The sequence below is a fragment of the Mesoplodon densirostris genome, chromosome 11, assembly GCF_025265405.1.
Source record: "Mesoplodon densirostris isolate mMesDen1 chromosome 11, mMesDen1 primary haplotype, whole genome shotgun sequence".
Classification (NCBI taxonomy): domain Eukaryota; kingdom Metazoa; phylum Chordata; class Mammalia; order Artiodactyla; family Ziphiidae; genus Mesoplodon; species Mesoplodon densirostris.
In genome coordinates, this window is record NC_082671.1 from 80,308,624 (window position 1) to 80,322,080 (window position 13,457).

The 13,457-nt window shown below is 36.5% G+C and overlaps 1 protein-coding gene across 5 annotated transcripts in view; it reads right to left on the reverse strand.

The window, feature by feature from the left end:
- CHPT1 (choline phosphotransferase 1) overlaps positions 1 to 13,457 on the reverse strand; it is a 35,912-nt gene that overhangs the window by 8,885 nt on the left and 13,570 nt on the right. For all 5 annotated transcript variants that reach the window (XR_009533775.1, XM_060112149.1, XM_060112147.1 and 2 more), the window contains exons 2-4: positions 11,064 to 11,211; positions 10,645 to 10,786; positions 2,443 to 2,527 (exon numbers count right to left, since the gene is read on the reverse strand). Coding sequence is in view for 4 of the 5 variants with exons in the window: in XM_060112149.1 (XP_059968132.1) it covers positions 2,443 to 2,527; positions 10,645 to 10,786; positions 11,064 to 11,211 (375 nt within the window). In the remaining variant the exon portion in view is untranslated. The remainder of the gene's footprint in view (positions 1 to 2,442; positions 2,528 to 10,644; positions 10,787 to 11,063; positions 11,212 to 13,457) is intronic.

Consider the following 13,457-nt stretch of genomic DNA (forward strand, 5'->3'; position numbering starts at 1 on the left):
TGCATCATGAATGTGACAAACGTGTATGCATGCAAAAGTTTTGTGTAGTTAATATCCAGGATTAAATCTCTAGCAATATATATTTACCTGTTGGTCAATTGCTGTTCAAGAAAACTTCCAAAGGCAGCAAAGGATTTAAAAGACAGTAACAATGAATTGCCAAAAGCTGTAGGCTATTTTGTATTGAAAATATACTTTGAAATACTGTATCAAATTTTGTGGAAACTACAGATCAACAATTAAATTTAGAAGATCTATATCTAAATTAAGTATTCTTATTGATGAGAATAAGTAGGTATGCTTTCTTCTTATGGTATTGCCAAAACATTGAATGAAATGATTTTAAGATGAAATTCTTCCCCAGTATAACCAAATCAGAATTCCAAATTTAAAACACCACATCTGACAATGACCAGAGTTGCCCAACTGCCTCTAAGTCCATGTTCACCTTCTAATGGGTACTGGCTGAATGGGTGCCATGAAAGACACATCGCATCCCTCTAGCATATTTTAGAGGCCTATGTATCCTTGATTCTATTATTTATTCTTACATGATAAGAAGGAATACGAACATCTCAGGGAATGTTCCTCCACTTAAAAATATGCTCAAAGTCTATTTCTGAGCCTAGTGATATGAACCCTGATTGGCAATTCTGAAACTAAATGCCACAGGGAAATCTCTTACAATTTTTAAAAAAGACTTAATTTTTAAAGCAATTTTAGGTTCACAGCAAAACTGTATGGAAAGTACACAGAGTTCCCATGTACTCCCTGCACTCATACACACATGCTTCCCCACTATCAACATCCTCCACCAGAGTGATATAGTCCATGTGTTACAATGAACACATCAATATCACCTAACGTCCATAGTATATATTAGGGTTCACTCTTGGTGTTGTACGTTCTATGATAATGCATAATGCATGAATGACAAATGCATAATGACGGGTGGACAGGTAGCCACCATTATAGTATCACACAGAATAGTTTCACTGCCCTAAAAATCCCCTGGACTTTGTCCATTTATCCCTCCTTAACCCCATAACTTCTGGCAATAGCAGGTCTTTTCACTGTCTCCAGCATTTTGCCTTCTCCAGAATATCATATGATTGGAATCATACAATATGGAGCCTTTGCAGAGTGGCTTCTTTCACTAAATAACATGCATTTACGTTTCCTCCATGTCTTTTCATGGCTTGATAGCTCTTTCTTTTTAACACTGAATACAATTCCATTGCCTGGATGTACCATAGTTTATCCATTCACCCACTGGAGGACATCTACTGAAGGACTTGCTTCCAAGTTCTGGCAATTATGAACAAAGCTGCTATAAATACCTGTATTCAGGTTTTTGCAAAGATATAATTTTTTTTCTTTGACTGTGCCATGCAGCTTGTGGGATTTTAGTTCCCTGGCCAGGGATTGAACCTGAGCCCACAGCAGTGAAAGCACAGAGTCCTAACCACTGGACTGCCAGGGAATTCCCTGCATAGACATAATTTTTAACTTATTTGGGTAAATACCAAGAAGCATAATCGCTGGATCCTATGGTAAGAGTATGTTTAGTTTTGTATCTCTTACTATTTTTACCAGGGTTATATAGCTTAGTGATTAAAAACAGAGTCTGGAATCAGCTCCAGTTCTTACTTACTAGCTATGTGTCATTGGACAAATTACTTAATCATTCTAAGACTTATTTATAAAACACAAAAATGACAGTATCTATTTCAGAGGGTTGTTCTGAGGGTCAGATGAAAACAGTGATAGTAAAATATTTAGGAACATAGTAAATGTTGAGTAAGTATTAGTTGTTGACTATTGATATTATCCTTATTACTCTTCTTAACTCGCTGGGCATGAAGTTTTAGTCAGCCAATACTGTAAACTTAGGTTGTAGAGACAGAATAGTTTCTTCATAAATTTTCTGCCTATACAAAGCATGAATTTATAACAGTGGCCTCCTGAAAGTCAGCTTTTGTCAGAATACTGAGGTCTCCAACCATGCAGAAAATAAAAACACTCCTCAACATGGGAAACTTCACTATAGTAGGTTATAAAAAATGCAAATTAGCAACTTTTCTTTCCTAATATTGAGGGACAAGTTTCAAGCATAAAATATTTTACTGAATCTACTTTTTATGTATCTATTTTATGAGATAAATTTTGGCCTGAAAAGGTAGTTCAACTAGTCTGTTTAATTTTATATCAGGGAAATGGGGTCGTTTTCTTTTATGTGGTAGTATATTCATGCATAGGGTAGTATATTCATGCTGTAATAAGGTATACAGAATAGTAAAATTATAAAATGAAGAAAAAAGGTTAAGAAATGGAATGACTATTAAATACAACTCCAAGGATTTCTGAAGAAAATTAACAATGCAATATTTTTCCTAAATATTTTTAAAGTACTTAAATATAAATTTAAATCCTCAGATTTACCGTATAGTCCCACATTGTTGCTCCTCCAAATGTAGACAACACAAAGACGATCACTAAAGCTACCTGAATTTCAGTTACATCCACTCTAAAGAAGAAAGATAAAGAACAGATGTTTGTAAATGAAATTCCTAAATATGAAGGTTAATTAACCTTATATTAAAATCAAAAGATGTAAAAATCTCTATAGGCTTAGTTTATTTTTACCTTTAGTTTCATCACTGAATTACCAATTAACTACACTGTTAAGTGAAAAAGCCTACAGAACAACAATGCACTTACATATAGGTAAAAAACTTGTATATCATATATAAAATTGCTAATAACAGTTATCACTGAGATTACAGAAGGCTTTTATCTTCTACTTTACATACTTCTGCAAAGTTTGAATTTTTTAATAACAATCATGTATTACTCTTGTAATCAGGAAAAATTATGATAATATAAAAACAACCAGATGATTTAAAGCAAATTCTTAAACACTCCCAAGTCAATTTCATTTAAAAAGTAGGGAAAATTCCAACAGTTTTTCTCATTATGTTACTAACAGTCATTATAGTTTTTTGGTTTCCACAGACATTTTCCCCCTATATATAAACATACATAAACTTCTTTAAAAAACCCACTAAACCAACATCAGTCTCTAATCTGCATCCCCTGAAGCTATCAACTCCTCTCTCCTTTGCTCCAAAAACAGGCTGAGAAGTAGTCCACATTTGTAATTTCCTCCTTTCTTCATATTTGCTGCTTAATCCATTATAGTCCAGTTTTTGGCCCCATTCTACTAAAACTGTTTAAGGTAAACAGTGACTTTCAATTTGTTGAATGCAAGTGATCCATTTCAGTTACTATCTCGCATAACTCCTCTCAATATTTAAAATGCTGATCACTCCCTTTTTCTTGAAATGCTTTGCTATATTTTTATTGCCATGTTTTCTCGTGATTCTCCTACCTTGCTGGAAGCTCTTCCCAGGCTCCTTCCTCCACATCTTAAATGCTACTGTTTCCAGAATTCCTCTTTTCTCTTTTTAGATTCTCTGAGTATTACATCTATACCTAAGACTACCATCTATATGCTAATGACCTCTAAATCCGTTTCTCCTAATCCACATCTTTTTTTTCCAAGCTCCAAATTTTTATATCTGTCTACCTACTTTGCATCTCCATTCAGATGCCCTGGAGTTTTTAGATGCTAGAGGAATACTTATTGTTCTGCCAATACAAGAAATGTAGGGAACATCCAGATATAGAAGAAAAGACTTCTCAACTGAGTTATTTTGGGGGCATTTAGAAGGAGAAGGTGAATGGAACATTAACGCACAAATAAAAGGAAAATAATAACATCCAGTATTTGTAAGATCAGTGATGGGCAAACCAAGGCCTCCAGGCTGCATGGAGAAATAGTCAAGTTAGCTGAAAAAGGTAAATGTAATAATATAATGTATGGTATTTTGTGGAGAAAAGGGAGGAAAAGTAATAACATTTACTAAGATCTGTTATGAGTCTTATGAACTATAAATTATGCCTGTTTTTTGGGAAGGGGAAATTGAAATGATTTTTTCATGCCTGTATTGAAACAGGGGATATTACTATAGGAAAAAGACTCCAGAGCCAACATTCTTGCTACTACACCTATGATTTATTATTAGAATTGTGCACTCTTTTTCCAGTAACAGTGGTAGAATTACATTAAGTTAATCCATAATTTTTCCAGGATATGATTAGTGACCAGAAGCAACTAGAAAAGCTGACAGAAATTATAGAACAAACTTTCTCTGAACTAAATGACACATACAGGGATTGAGCTAGGAACCTTGGTTTCACATATGCATCATTCACACCACAGATTTTAAATTAAACTGAAAGCTTCATTCTTCCTCTCTGCCTTTTAAGGATAAACTAAATAAATGACAATTCTTTTTTTGGGGAAATTTTTTATTGTTTATTTTTTCTCAGTAATTTTTTTCTTTACAATGAAGAATGTTGGTGTTCATGCATGTATGCTAAATGACAATTCTTGAGTCTGGAAAAAAGAAAGCTGAAAGGATATGGTAAAAAGGGTGGAATCACTAACAAAATCCTTAAATATCTGAAATATGAAGAGCCAGTTGAAGCTTGAAAGATATATTAGACAAATAAAAGGATAATCTGTATAACAATTTACAAACTTAGAGAACTCATTAGGGGGTCCAAGATTTTAAAAAGTAAATCCAAAGACATAAAAAATCCAAGAAAGATGGATACTGGGGATATGGTACAGGTACATTCTCAAACTATTATAGAGAACAGTCTACAACAGTGCTCTTCAAAGTGTGGTCTAGGGTTTGTTACAGTCCACAATAAGTATAGAAATTGAGAGTAAGCATTTAGAAACTTTCATCATAGTTTGATAGAGTAATTTTGTATCTCTTGAATTGAATGAAATATTGGGGACTGCATTTTGTAAGTCTGTTTTTTGTTTTTTATTTTTTTAATTGCATGTTATCTCTCCATGATGGATTTGGGGGGCGGGCAGGGTAGAAATTAGTTCTTTACCACAAATATGTGGAAAAATTGACATAATACCATATGGAAATTCTAAGGATTTTGAAAGAAGAGAAAATTAACACCGAGTCTAAATATTCACAGGTAAATAACAAAATACCACATAATACAAGTCAACATTGGACTTGGTTTAGATTTTTTACTTCAACTTTAAGGATTGTTTGCTGTATTGAATTGTATGGGAGCAGACCCTTGATACATGGGAGCAAACATGCTATAAATAAGATATGCCTTATCTCACATGGCAAGCATTAATATAGGGACAGATTTTAACTGTAATCCTATAAATTATTTCACTAACTATACTAAGGAAAATACTAATATATCACTGATTAACTTTAAAAATCCTTAATTAAAAGTTGAAAATTAGTTTGAGATAGTTATTAATGTTTTGTCATTTAAATTATCTTATTCAAGATAACAAATTCATATTTGTACTAAAATCTACATACTTTCAGGAGATAAAACATATAACAAAATATCTACAAGTAAAATAGAATAGTATTTCTTTTTCTGTTCTATGAAACAGTATAAAACAGTATTTTTATGTTCATAAGAAAAACAGAATAGTGTTTAGTAACTCTCTTCCTTCTCTGTTTAATTTTTCTTCATACAGTTAAGAGAGGCAATCTGCCATGGACCCTGAGCATCCCTGCACGTCCTTGTGGGGTGTGCTAAGAATCCAAGATTCCTGAGCACCCTTTACCTGGGCCATTTCTCAGGGCTGTGTATGCAGTGAGCAACCTTGAAGGATGAGGTTACACCTCCCCGCAAAGAGCAGGCTTGCTTCCACTTACTATAAAAGCAACAGATCCCTCAGTGTTCCTCTCCCATAATGCCACCCACCACATGTGCAGGCATTCATCCAGTCCCACCACATGACTCCATGGGGCTCGGGAGTGGAGCAAGGGAACCCGGCATGAACCTGAACCTCAGGCTACTGCTTTTGCCCTGAGTTATAAAGCTGTCCTCTGCCTCTGACCCAGGAGTTTTGTGTCTTCTCTCGGCATCCATGAAACATTAACCGGCTCGCTTGGTAGCTTGTAAGGGTAAAATCCCAGACTCCTTATAGTTCATGACACAGAGCACTTACCACTCACTCACTGTTATGTGCAGTGTTTACTTCTTGTTTAGCTTGCTTTATTGTCTGTCTCCCATATTAGAACATAAACTCCAAGGGGGGCAGGGATTTTTGTCTGTTTTGTTTACTCATGTTTTGTTTACTCATGTCACCCTAGAACCTAGAACAAGACCTGGCATATACCAGATGCTTAATAAATATCTATATGAATACTGCAAAAATATTTATTAAAGTTCATTGTAAAAATATTACATCAGTATTCAATAAAATCACTCAAATTATATTGACCTTCCATCCTCAAATTTATTTTAACTTAGTTTCTTCTGTATGCTTATTTCCTTATGAAATTAGTTCCTTATTAGTAACTTACTGATTAATACATGACATCTGATTTTCTTTTAGTAAGAGTTACTTTTTAATGTCACTCAATGTAAACATACAAAAGAAATTGAATTAAATTAAAGGATATGTCATGATAATGCTAACCTTATTACTGAGTACTTCTGTCCTCCAGATTCTGTACTAAGTCCTTTATACACATTATTATTTAATCTTTACAATAACCTTTTAACACAATTATGATTATTCTCATTTTACAGATGAAGAAACTGAAGAAAATGAGGTTAAATAATTTATTTGTGGTCAAACAACTGGTATCTTGGAGACAGAATTCGATTCTACCCAATCTGATTCTAGAACCTATGCTTTTCACTAGTAAACTTAAAACAGGAGCAATAGTAATAAATAACTTTTTTTTTTTTGCGGTACGCGGGCCTCTCACTGTTGTGGCCTCTCCCGTTGCGGAGCACAGGCTCCGGATGCGCAGGCTCAGCGGCCATGGCTCACGGGCCCAGCCGCTCCGCGGCATGCGGGATCTTCCCGGACCGGGGCATGAACCCGTGTCCCCTGCATCGGCAGGCGGACTCTCAACCAATGCGCCACCGGGGAAGCCCAGTAATAAATAACTTAAAGGGCTTTGAAAGTTGGAAAAAAATTAAACAGCAAAATGTAGTAAGTTTTTTTAGTCCAATTAAGCTCTCGTTTGGCATATTTTTCTTCAGTCTTTCAGAACAAGGGAAACCATGTTAAGTAGGCTTAAACCAAGAATACATTCATAAAACAAATTTCCACAGTAGACTCTGAGATTGTTTGGGCTGGTTTCATATATCTGTATCATTTATCTGTATTCTAATAACATAAACACCATAAAAATTAAACCTCTCAAAAATTGACAGATTTTCAGGAAATCTGTCCTAGTCAACAATTGATACTGACTGAGTTGTAAGCATTTCCAGAGGCTTGATTGATGTCCTACATACAGATCCTTCTTATAGTGTTAAGCTGGACCCAATGTATCCTACTCAATGCTCAATGGCATCTTTACTTTGGTAAAGTGAAAAAATACACAGATTAGCATCTGTGCCATACAGAGTAAGTATTTTACATGGTTGACCCCTGGGCACTGCAGGATCGCCTCCAGTCCCTGACATGCATGGTGCTCAACCATAACAGCCATTTCCCTAATGTTCTGAGTACTTCCTTTACTCATGCTCCTGCCTAGAATGCTTTTACCCCAATCTGTCTGGCATATTCCATCAGCAAGTGACTCATCTTTGTATGTGCAGTTCTAGGCACACATTAGGCTCTCAGTCAACGGCAAATGAGTATAAAATATACAACTGGGCCAGGAATGTGAACTAATTCATTTCAGAAAGATTTTTAATGAAGTTATAAGCCAGAAAGGTAAAGTCTAAGTCATTAAATAACAAAAACAATTAACCAGAACATTGCATTTGTCATTAAATAACAATTAACCAGAACATTGCATTGTGATATTACTCCAGTTTACCATAGCAAGTTCACCATATTAACTAAAATGCGTTAGACTTTGCAAAGCTATGTTTCTGTTTTAGCCTATTTTAATCTATACATAGGTACAGATTCTTAATTTTACATTCTTGCCTTGAATTTTTAGCCTGGCTTCTTTGTCTTTTGGCTGCTCGGCTTGCAGGATATTAGGTCCCTGACTAGGGATTGAACACAGGCCCCAGTAGTGAAAGTGCTAAGTCCTAACCACTGGACCGCCAGGGAATTCCCTAGCCTGGAAATTTGATCCTTGGGTTCTTGACCAGTAGGTAAAGAATCAGCTGAAGACTCACATTTTCCATAAAAGCTTTCCTGAACTAATTCAGCCTACAGCCAGCTTCTCCTTACTTAGCATTTCTTCAGTGCTATGGAAACCTAAAGCAGGTCATTTTTCACATGGTTATGGACTGTATTAGCAGTGTCACAGAAGTATTATCCTATCCCTTTAATACAGTATACTATATAGTTCCTAAAACGGATTTTTTAAAAATGCATTTTGTATCCTTCCACAGTACCTAATACATTGATAATCCCACAGTACTGAGCAGCAGTCGTTAAGAGTGTGGGGTCTGGAGACTTGAGTTTTAATCCTGGCTCTACAATTTTTAGCAGTATAAGGAAGTTACAGAACCTCTCTGCCTCATTGGTACAGTGGCGGTAATACCCTTACAGGATTAATGTGAGGAATAAATGAGATAAGGCATGTAAAGCGCTGAGTACAATGCCAGAACCATTCAAGTGCTCAAGAGGTGATAGCTGTGACTATTCCCTAATTTAAAGTCAATGTGGAAAATTGCCAAAGGCCTTCACTCTGCTAAACGATCCATAGTTTTGAGCTTCTCCTTTCATTTATCATTATCAGAGATTTTTTTTCAGAGCTACTGTTTTTCCCGTGCAGCAATAAAGTATGGTTAAAAAGAATCAGTAGACAGGGAGGCCAAAGCTGAGAATGAGCCAATGGCAGACAGCTACTAAAGGATCAGGCAGAAAGGGAGCTGATGGAAAGAGGGATAGAGAACAGAGTTCCTGCCTTGTGCACTATTTCCTGGTGTCTAAGAATGAGGCATTGGGGCAAATATTACAATGTTATTACATTATCTCATCAACTGTCTACCACAGCTGAGAGTTTCATGATCACTGTTGTTGGTGACTGCTGTAAAGGGGTTACCCTTTTTGGACACACAAAAATTTGACCAAAAAGGACCTTTAGATTCCATATCTCATTATTTTATCACATAAGCCAAATGCTACTTTTTTTTTCTTTTTAACATCTTTATTGGAGTATAATTGCTTTACAATGTTGTGTTAGTTTCTGCTGTATAACAAAGTGAATCAGGTGTATGTATACTTATATTCCCATATCCCCTCCCTCTTGCATCTCCCTCCCACCCTCCCTATCCCACCCCTCTAGGTGGTCACAAAGCACAGAGCTGATCTCCCTGTGCTATGTGGCTGTTTCCCACTAGCTGTTTTACATTTGGTAGTGTATATATGTCAATGCCGTTCTCTCACTTCATCCCAGCTTACCCTTCCCCCTCCCTGTGTCCTTAAGTCCATTCCCTACATCAGTGTCTTTATTCCTGTCCTGCCCCTAGGTTCGCCAGTACCATTTTTAATTTTTTTAGATTCCATATATATGTGTTAGCATACGGTATTTGTTTTTCTCTTTCTGACTTACTTCACTCTGTACAGCAGATTCTAGGTCCATCCACCTCACTACAAGTAACTGAATTTTGTTTCTTTTATGGCTGAGTAATATTCCATTGTATATATGTGCCACATCTTCTTTATCCATTCATCTACTGATGGACACTTAGGTTGCTTCCATGTCCTGGCTATTGTAAATAGAGCTGCAGTGAACATTGTGGTACATGACTCTTTTTGAATTATGGTTTTCTCAGGGTGTGTGCCCAGCAGTGGGATTGCTGAGTCATATGGTAGTTCTATTTTTAGTTTTTTAAGCAACCTCCACACTGTTCTCCATAGTGGCTGCATCAATTTACATTCCCACCAACAGTGCAAGAGGGTTCCCTTTTCTCCACACCCTCTCCAGCATTTATTGTTTCTAGATTTTTTGATGATGGCCATTCTGACTGGTGTGAGGTGATACCTCATTGTAGTTTTGATTTGCATTTCTCTAATGATTAGTGACGTTGAGCATCCTTTCATGTGTTGGTTGGCAATCTGTATATCTTCTTTGGAGAAATGTCTATTTAGGTCTTCTGCCCATTTTTGGATTGGTTTGTTTGTTTTTTTTGATATTGAGCTGCATGAGCTGCTTGTATATTTTGGAGATTAATCCTTTGTCAGTTGCTTCGTTTGCAAATATTTCCTTCCATTCTGAGGGTTGTCTTTTCGTCTTGTTTATGCTTTCCTTTGCTGTAAATGCTACTTTTTTTAAGTACTGCATATCCTTTTTCTATATTATTCAGGTCCCTTACTTTTCTCTTTCTCCTGTCTAATGTAAACTTGGATTAGTAAGTTGGGAGAAGGGGGAATAATACAATTATCATCAAATATGTAACTATAACATGAAGAATACCTGAAAGATTAAAATTAAGGTGTAGCATTTATGGATGCTTCAATAAGTTAAAAGGTAACTTGAATTCCTGATTGACACTTTGTCCCCCTTACTATGGATAAATGAAGTATGACAGATAGTGAAAATGCATTTGATTATATTTTTAAATGTACAACTTAAAATACATACTTACTTTCCAAACCTCAACACGCCTGAAACATAAGTCTGCCAGTGAGCACAATAAAACATGAACATCCCAATAAAAGAGCAGAAAAACAACCAGTCAGGATAAGTTCCTAAGCGAACAGCAATTGAAGCTCCAACTGCCATAAAAACTGAAAGAAACAAGAACCATTAAGAATTTAAAATAATTAATTAAATAATTGCCATTGACTGTTTAGAAATACAGAATTTTAAGGTGTATAATCTTGGCATGAAAATAAGGCACACTAAACAAAATAAATTCCTGAACATACTTTTAAAATACACTGTGCAAAATTGCTTCCAACTGTAAACCAAAACAAACCAAACAGCTCAGTTTTTAAGCCATCATTAAAAGACAAACAAACAAAAAAAACAACTATAGGAAAAAAACCTCCACTAAAAACTTACCTGTGGAAAGAGAGTCACAACCATGGTCGAAAAGTTCCCCTAAAGGAGAACAAGAATTTATTCTTCTGGCTTGTTTCCCATCAATAGCATCCAGTGACTGGTAGATGAAGAGTCCTAATGCACATAAAAGGTATGTCCAGTACGGTGCCTAAAAAGAAATGTAAACAATGAAGACTGGTGAGTGACAATAAGCTAGCTTCTGTTTGAAAATAGCTCAACCCAAGCCAAGTGACACATTTTCTTATGTTTGCACTTTATATCACCTCAGTGTGTTACAAGGAACATTTATAACCTTCCTTCTACAGATGAGAATTAAATTGAGAAGTGAATTGCTCTAGGTCATCTGGGTAGAGTGTCACAAAAGTCCGTACTGTGAGAAGCCGAAAGTTAAATGAACAAGCAAGGATGAGGACCCTGATTTTGATTCTTAGTCCACAGCTCTTTTAATATAATACTATTCATATATGGCACGGATTTGAAATTATTCAGTAAGTCTCTGCTATGAAAGAAGATCTTAAAGACAAACCACAGACCCCAGCTTCCTTTCATGATGGAGTATTAGGGGCTGGATTTACTCTCCCATCTTGTATAACTAGAAAAGCAATAAAATAAATAAAACAACCATTTTCAGACACTGCAGGCAGTGCAGCACTGTGATCCCTAACAGAAGGGAAACAAATGACCTGAGCCCTGTGACTGCTCCAGCTTCGTGCCTATAGGCAGTCTCCAGGCCACAGTACAGGAGTGGGGAACTGGAACAGAGGCCAGCAATCCTGCTGTGCTGAGAAGAAACGCAGCAGAGTTCAGGAAGGTCAAGGCAGCTAGAATCTGTGTGGCAGAGCGCTGGAGAGGAGAGGGGCACAAACTGTGGAGATCTAGAGTCTTTGGCTGAGAAGTGACCTGTGCCTAATGAGACAAAACTACTAACCAAGGCCAGGGAAAGAACCACTGGACAGCTCAAGGCCACTCTATTCTTGAAGCCCACACAAAGCTGGGAACGGTTTATGTTCCCACCAGGCACAGCATGTAAGACCATGTAATACTTAGGGCACTGGGTAGAGTTCTCAGAAGTGTATTGCCTTAGCAGTGGGCATTAATTAGCCCTAGCCCAAAGGTGCTAACAGATGTAAAATCTAGCCTCAAAAGGATCTGACTGATTCTAGGTAACTTAATTAAAGCCAACGCAAAGCACAACATCTTAAAGGAATACCCCACCAAACCTAGTACCCCAAAATTTAAAATTCACAATGTTTGGCACCCAATAAAAACTACTAGTCATTCAAAGAAGCGGGAAAATATGCTCTACAACTAGGAGTAAAATCAATCAATAGAATCAGACCCAGGAATGACAGAGATAATGAAATCTGCAGATGAGGACATTAAACGTTCTTATAAACATGCCTCATATGTTCAAGAAGGTGGAGGAAAGCATGAAAGACTACAGTGAAACCTCTAGAAATGGAGAGTACAATATTTCAATGTAAAATAGACTAGATGAGATGAACAGCGTATTAGACAGTGCAGAAGAAAAGATCAGTGAACTTGCAGAGTACCGATAGAAACTACCCCAAATCATGCACAGAAATAAAAAGACTAAAAATAATTGCACTGGGCATCAGTGGCCTGGGAGACAGCAGTAGTCTAACATATCCGTAACTGAAATCTCAGAAGGAGAGAAGCAAGAGGGTCGGACATGAAACATGTAAGAAAAAATGGTGGCTGGAAATGTCCAAATTCGATAAAAGAAGCTCAACAAACCCCAAGCAGAATAAGTTGTTTTTTTTTTTAAAAAAAAAAAACCCACCAAGGCACATCATAATCAAACCACTGAAGACCAGTGATAAAGAGAAAATCAGTAAAGAAGCCAGAGGAAAAAGACACATTACATACAGAAGCATAGATAATAATGGCAGAGGAAAGAGTAAACTTGAAGGTAGATCAATAGAGATGAGGCAATTTAAACAAGGGAGAGAAAAAAGATTTAAAAATCACCATTCTTTTCTTTCAGCACTTTATAAATGTACTCTACTTCCTCAGGGACCTGTGTGATGATAGCAATGGTCAACCCAGAATTCTATGTCTCAGAGAGGAAGTACAGCAAAATTGTTGACTAGGGTTTTAAAGTTAGATCTGTGTTTGAGTTCTTGGCTCTGTTATTTAATAGCCAAGTGACCCTGAGAAAGTCATTTAAACTCTCTGAACTTTGGTTACCTCATTTGTAAGATGTGAATAATACTTGCCATTGTATCTGATGAAAAAAATTCTTAGATGGCTCTTTATGCAGAGCCTGGCACATAGTAAGTGCTCAATAAGGTTAGCTATTGTAGGGAGTTCCCTGGTGGCCTAGTGGTTAGGATTTTGGGCTTTCACTGCCGTGGCCCGGGTTCAATCCCT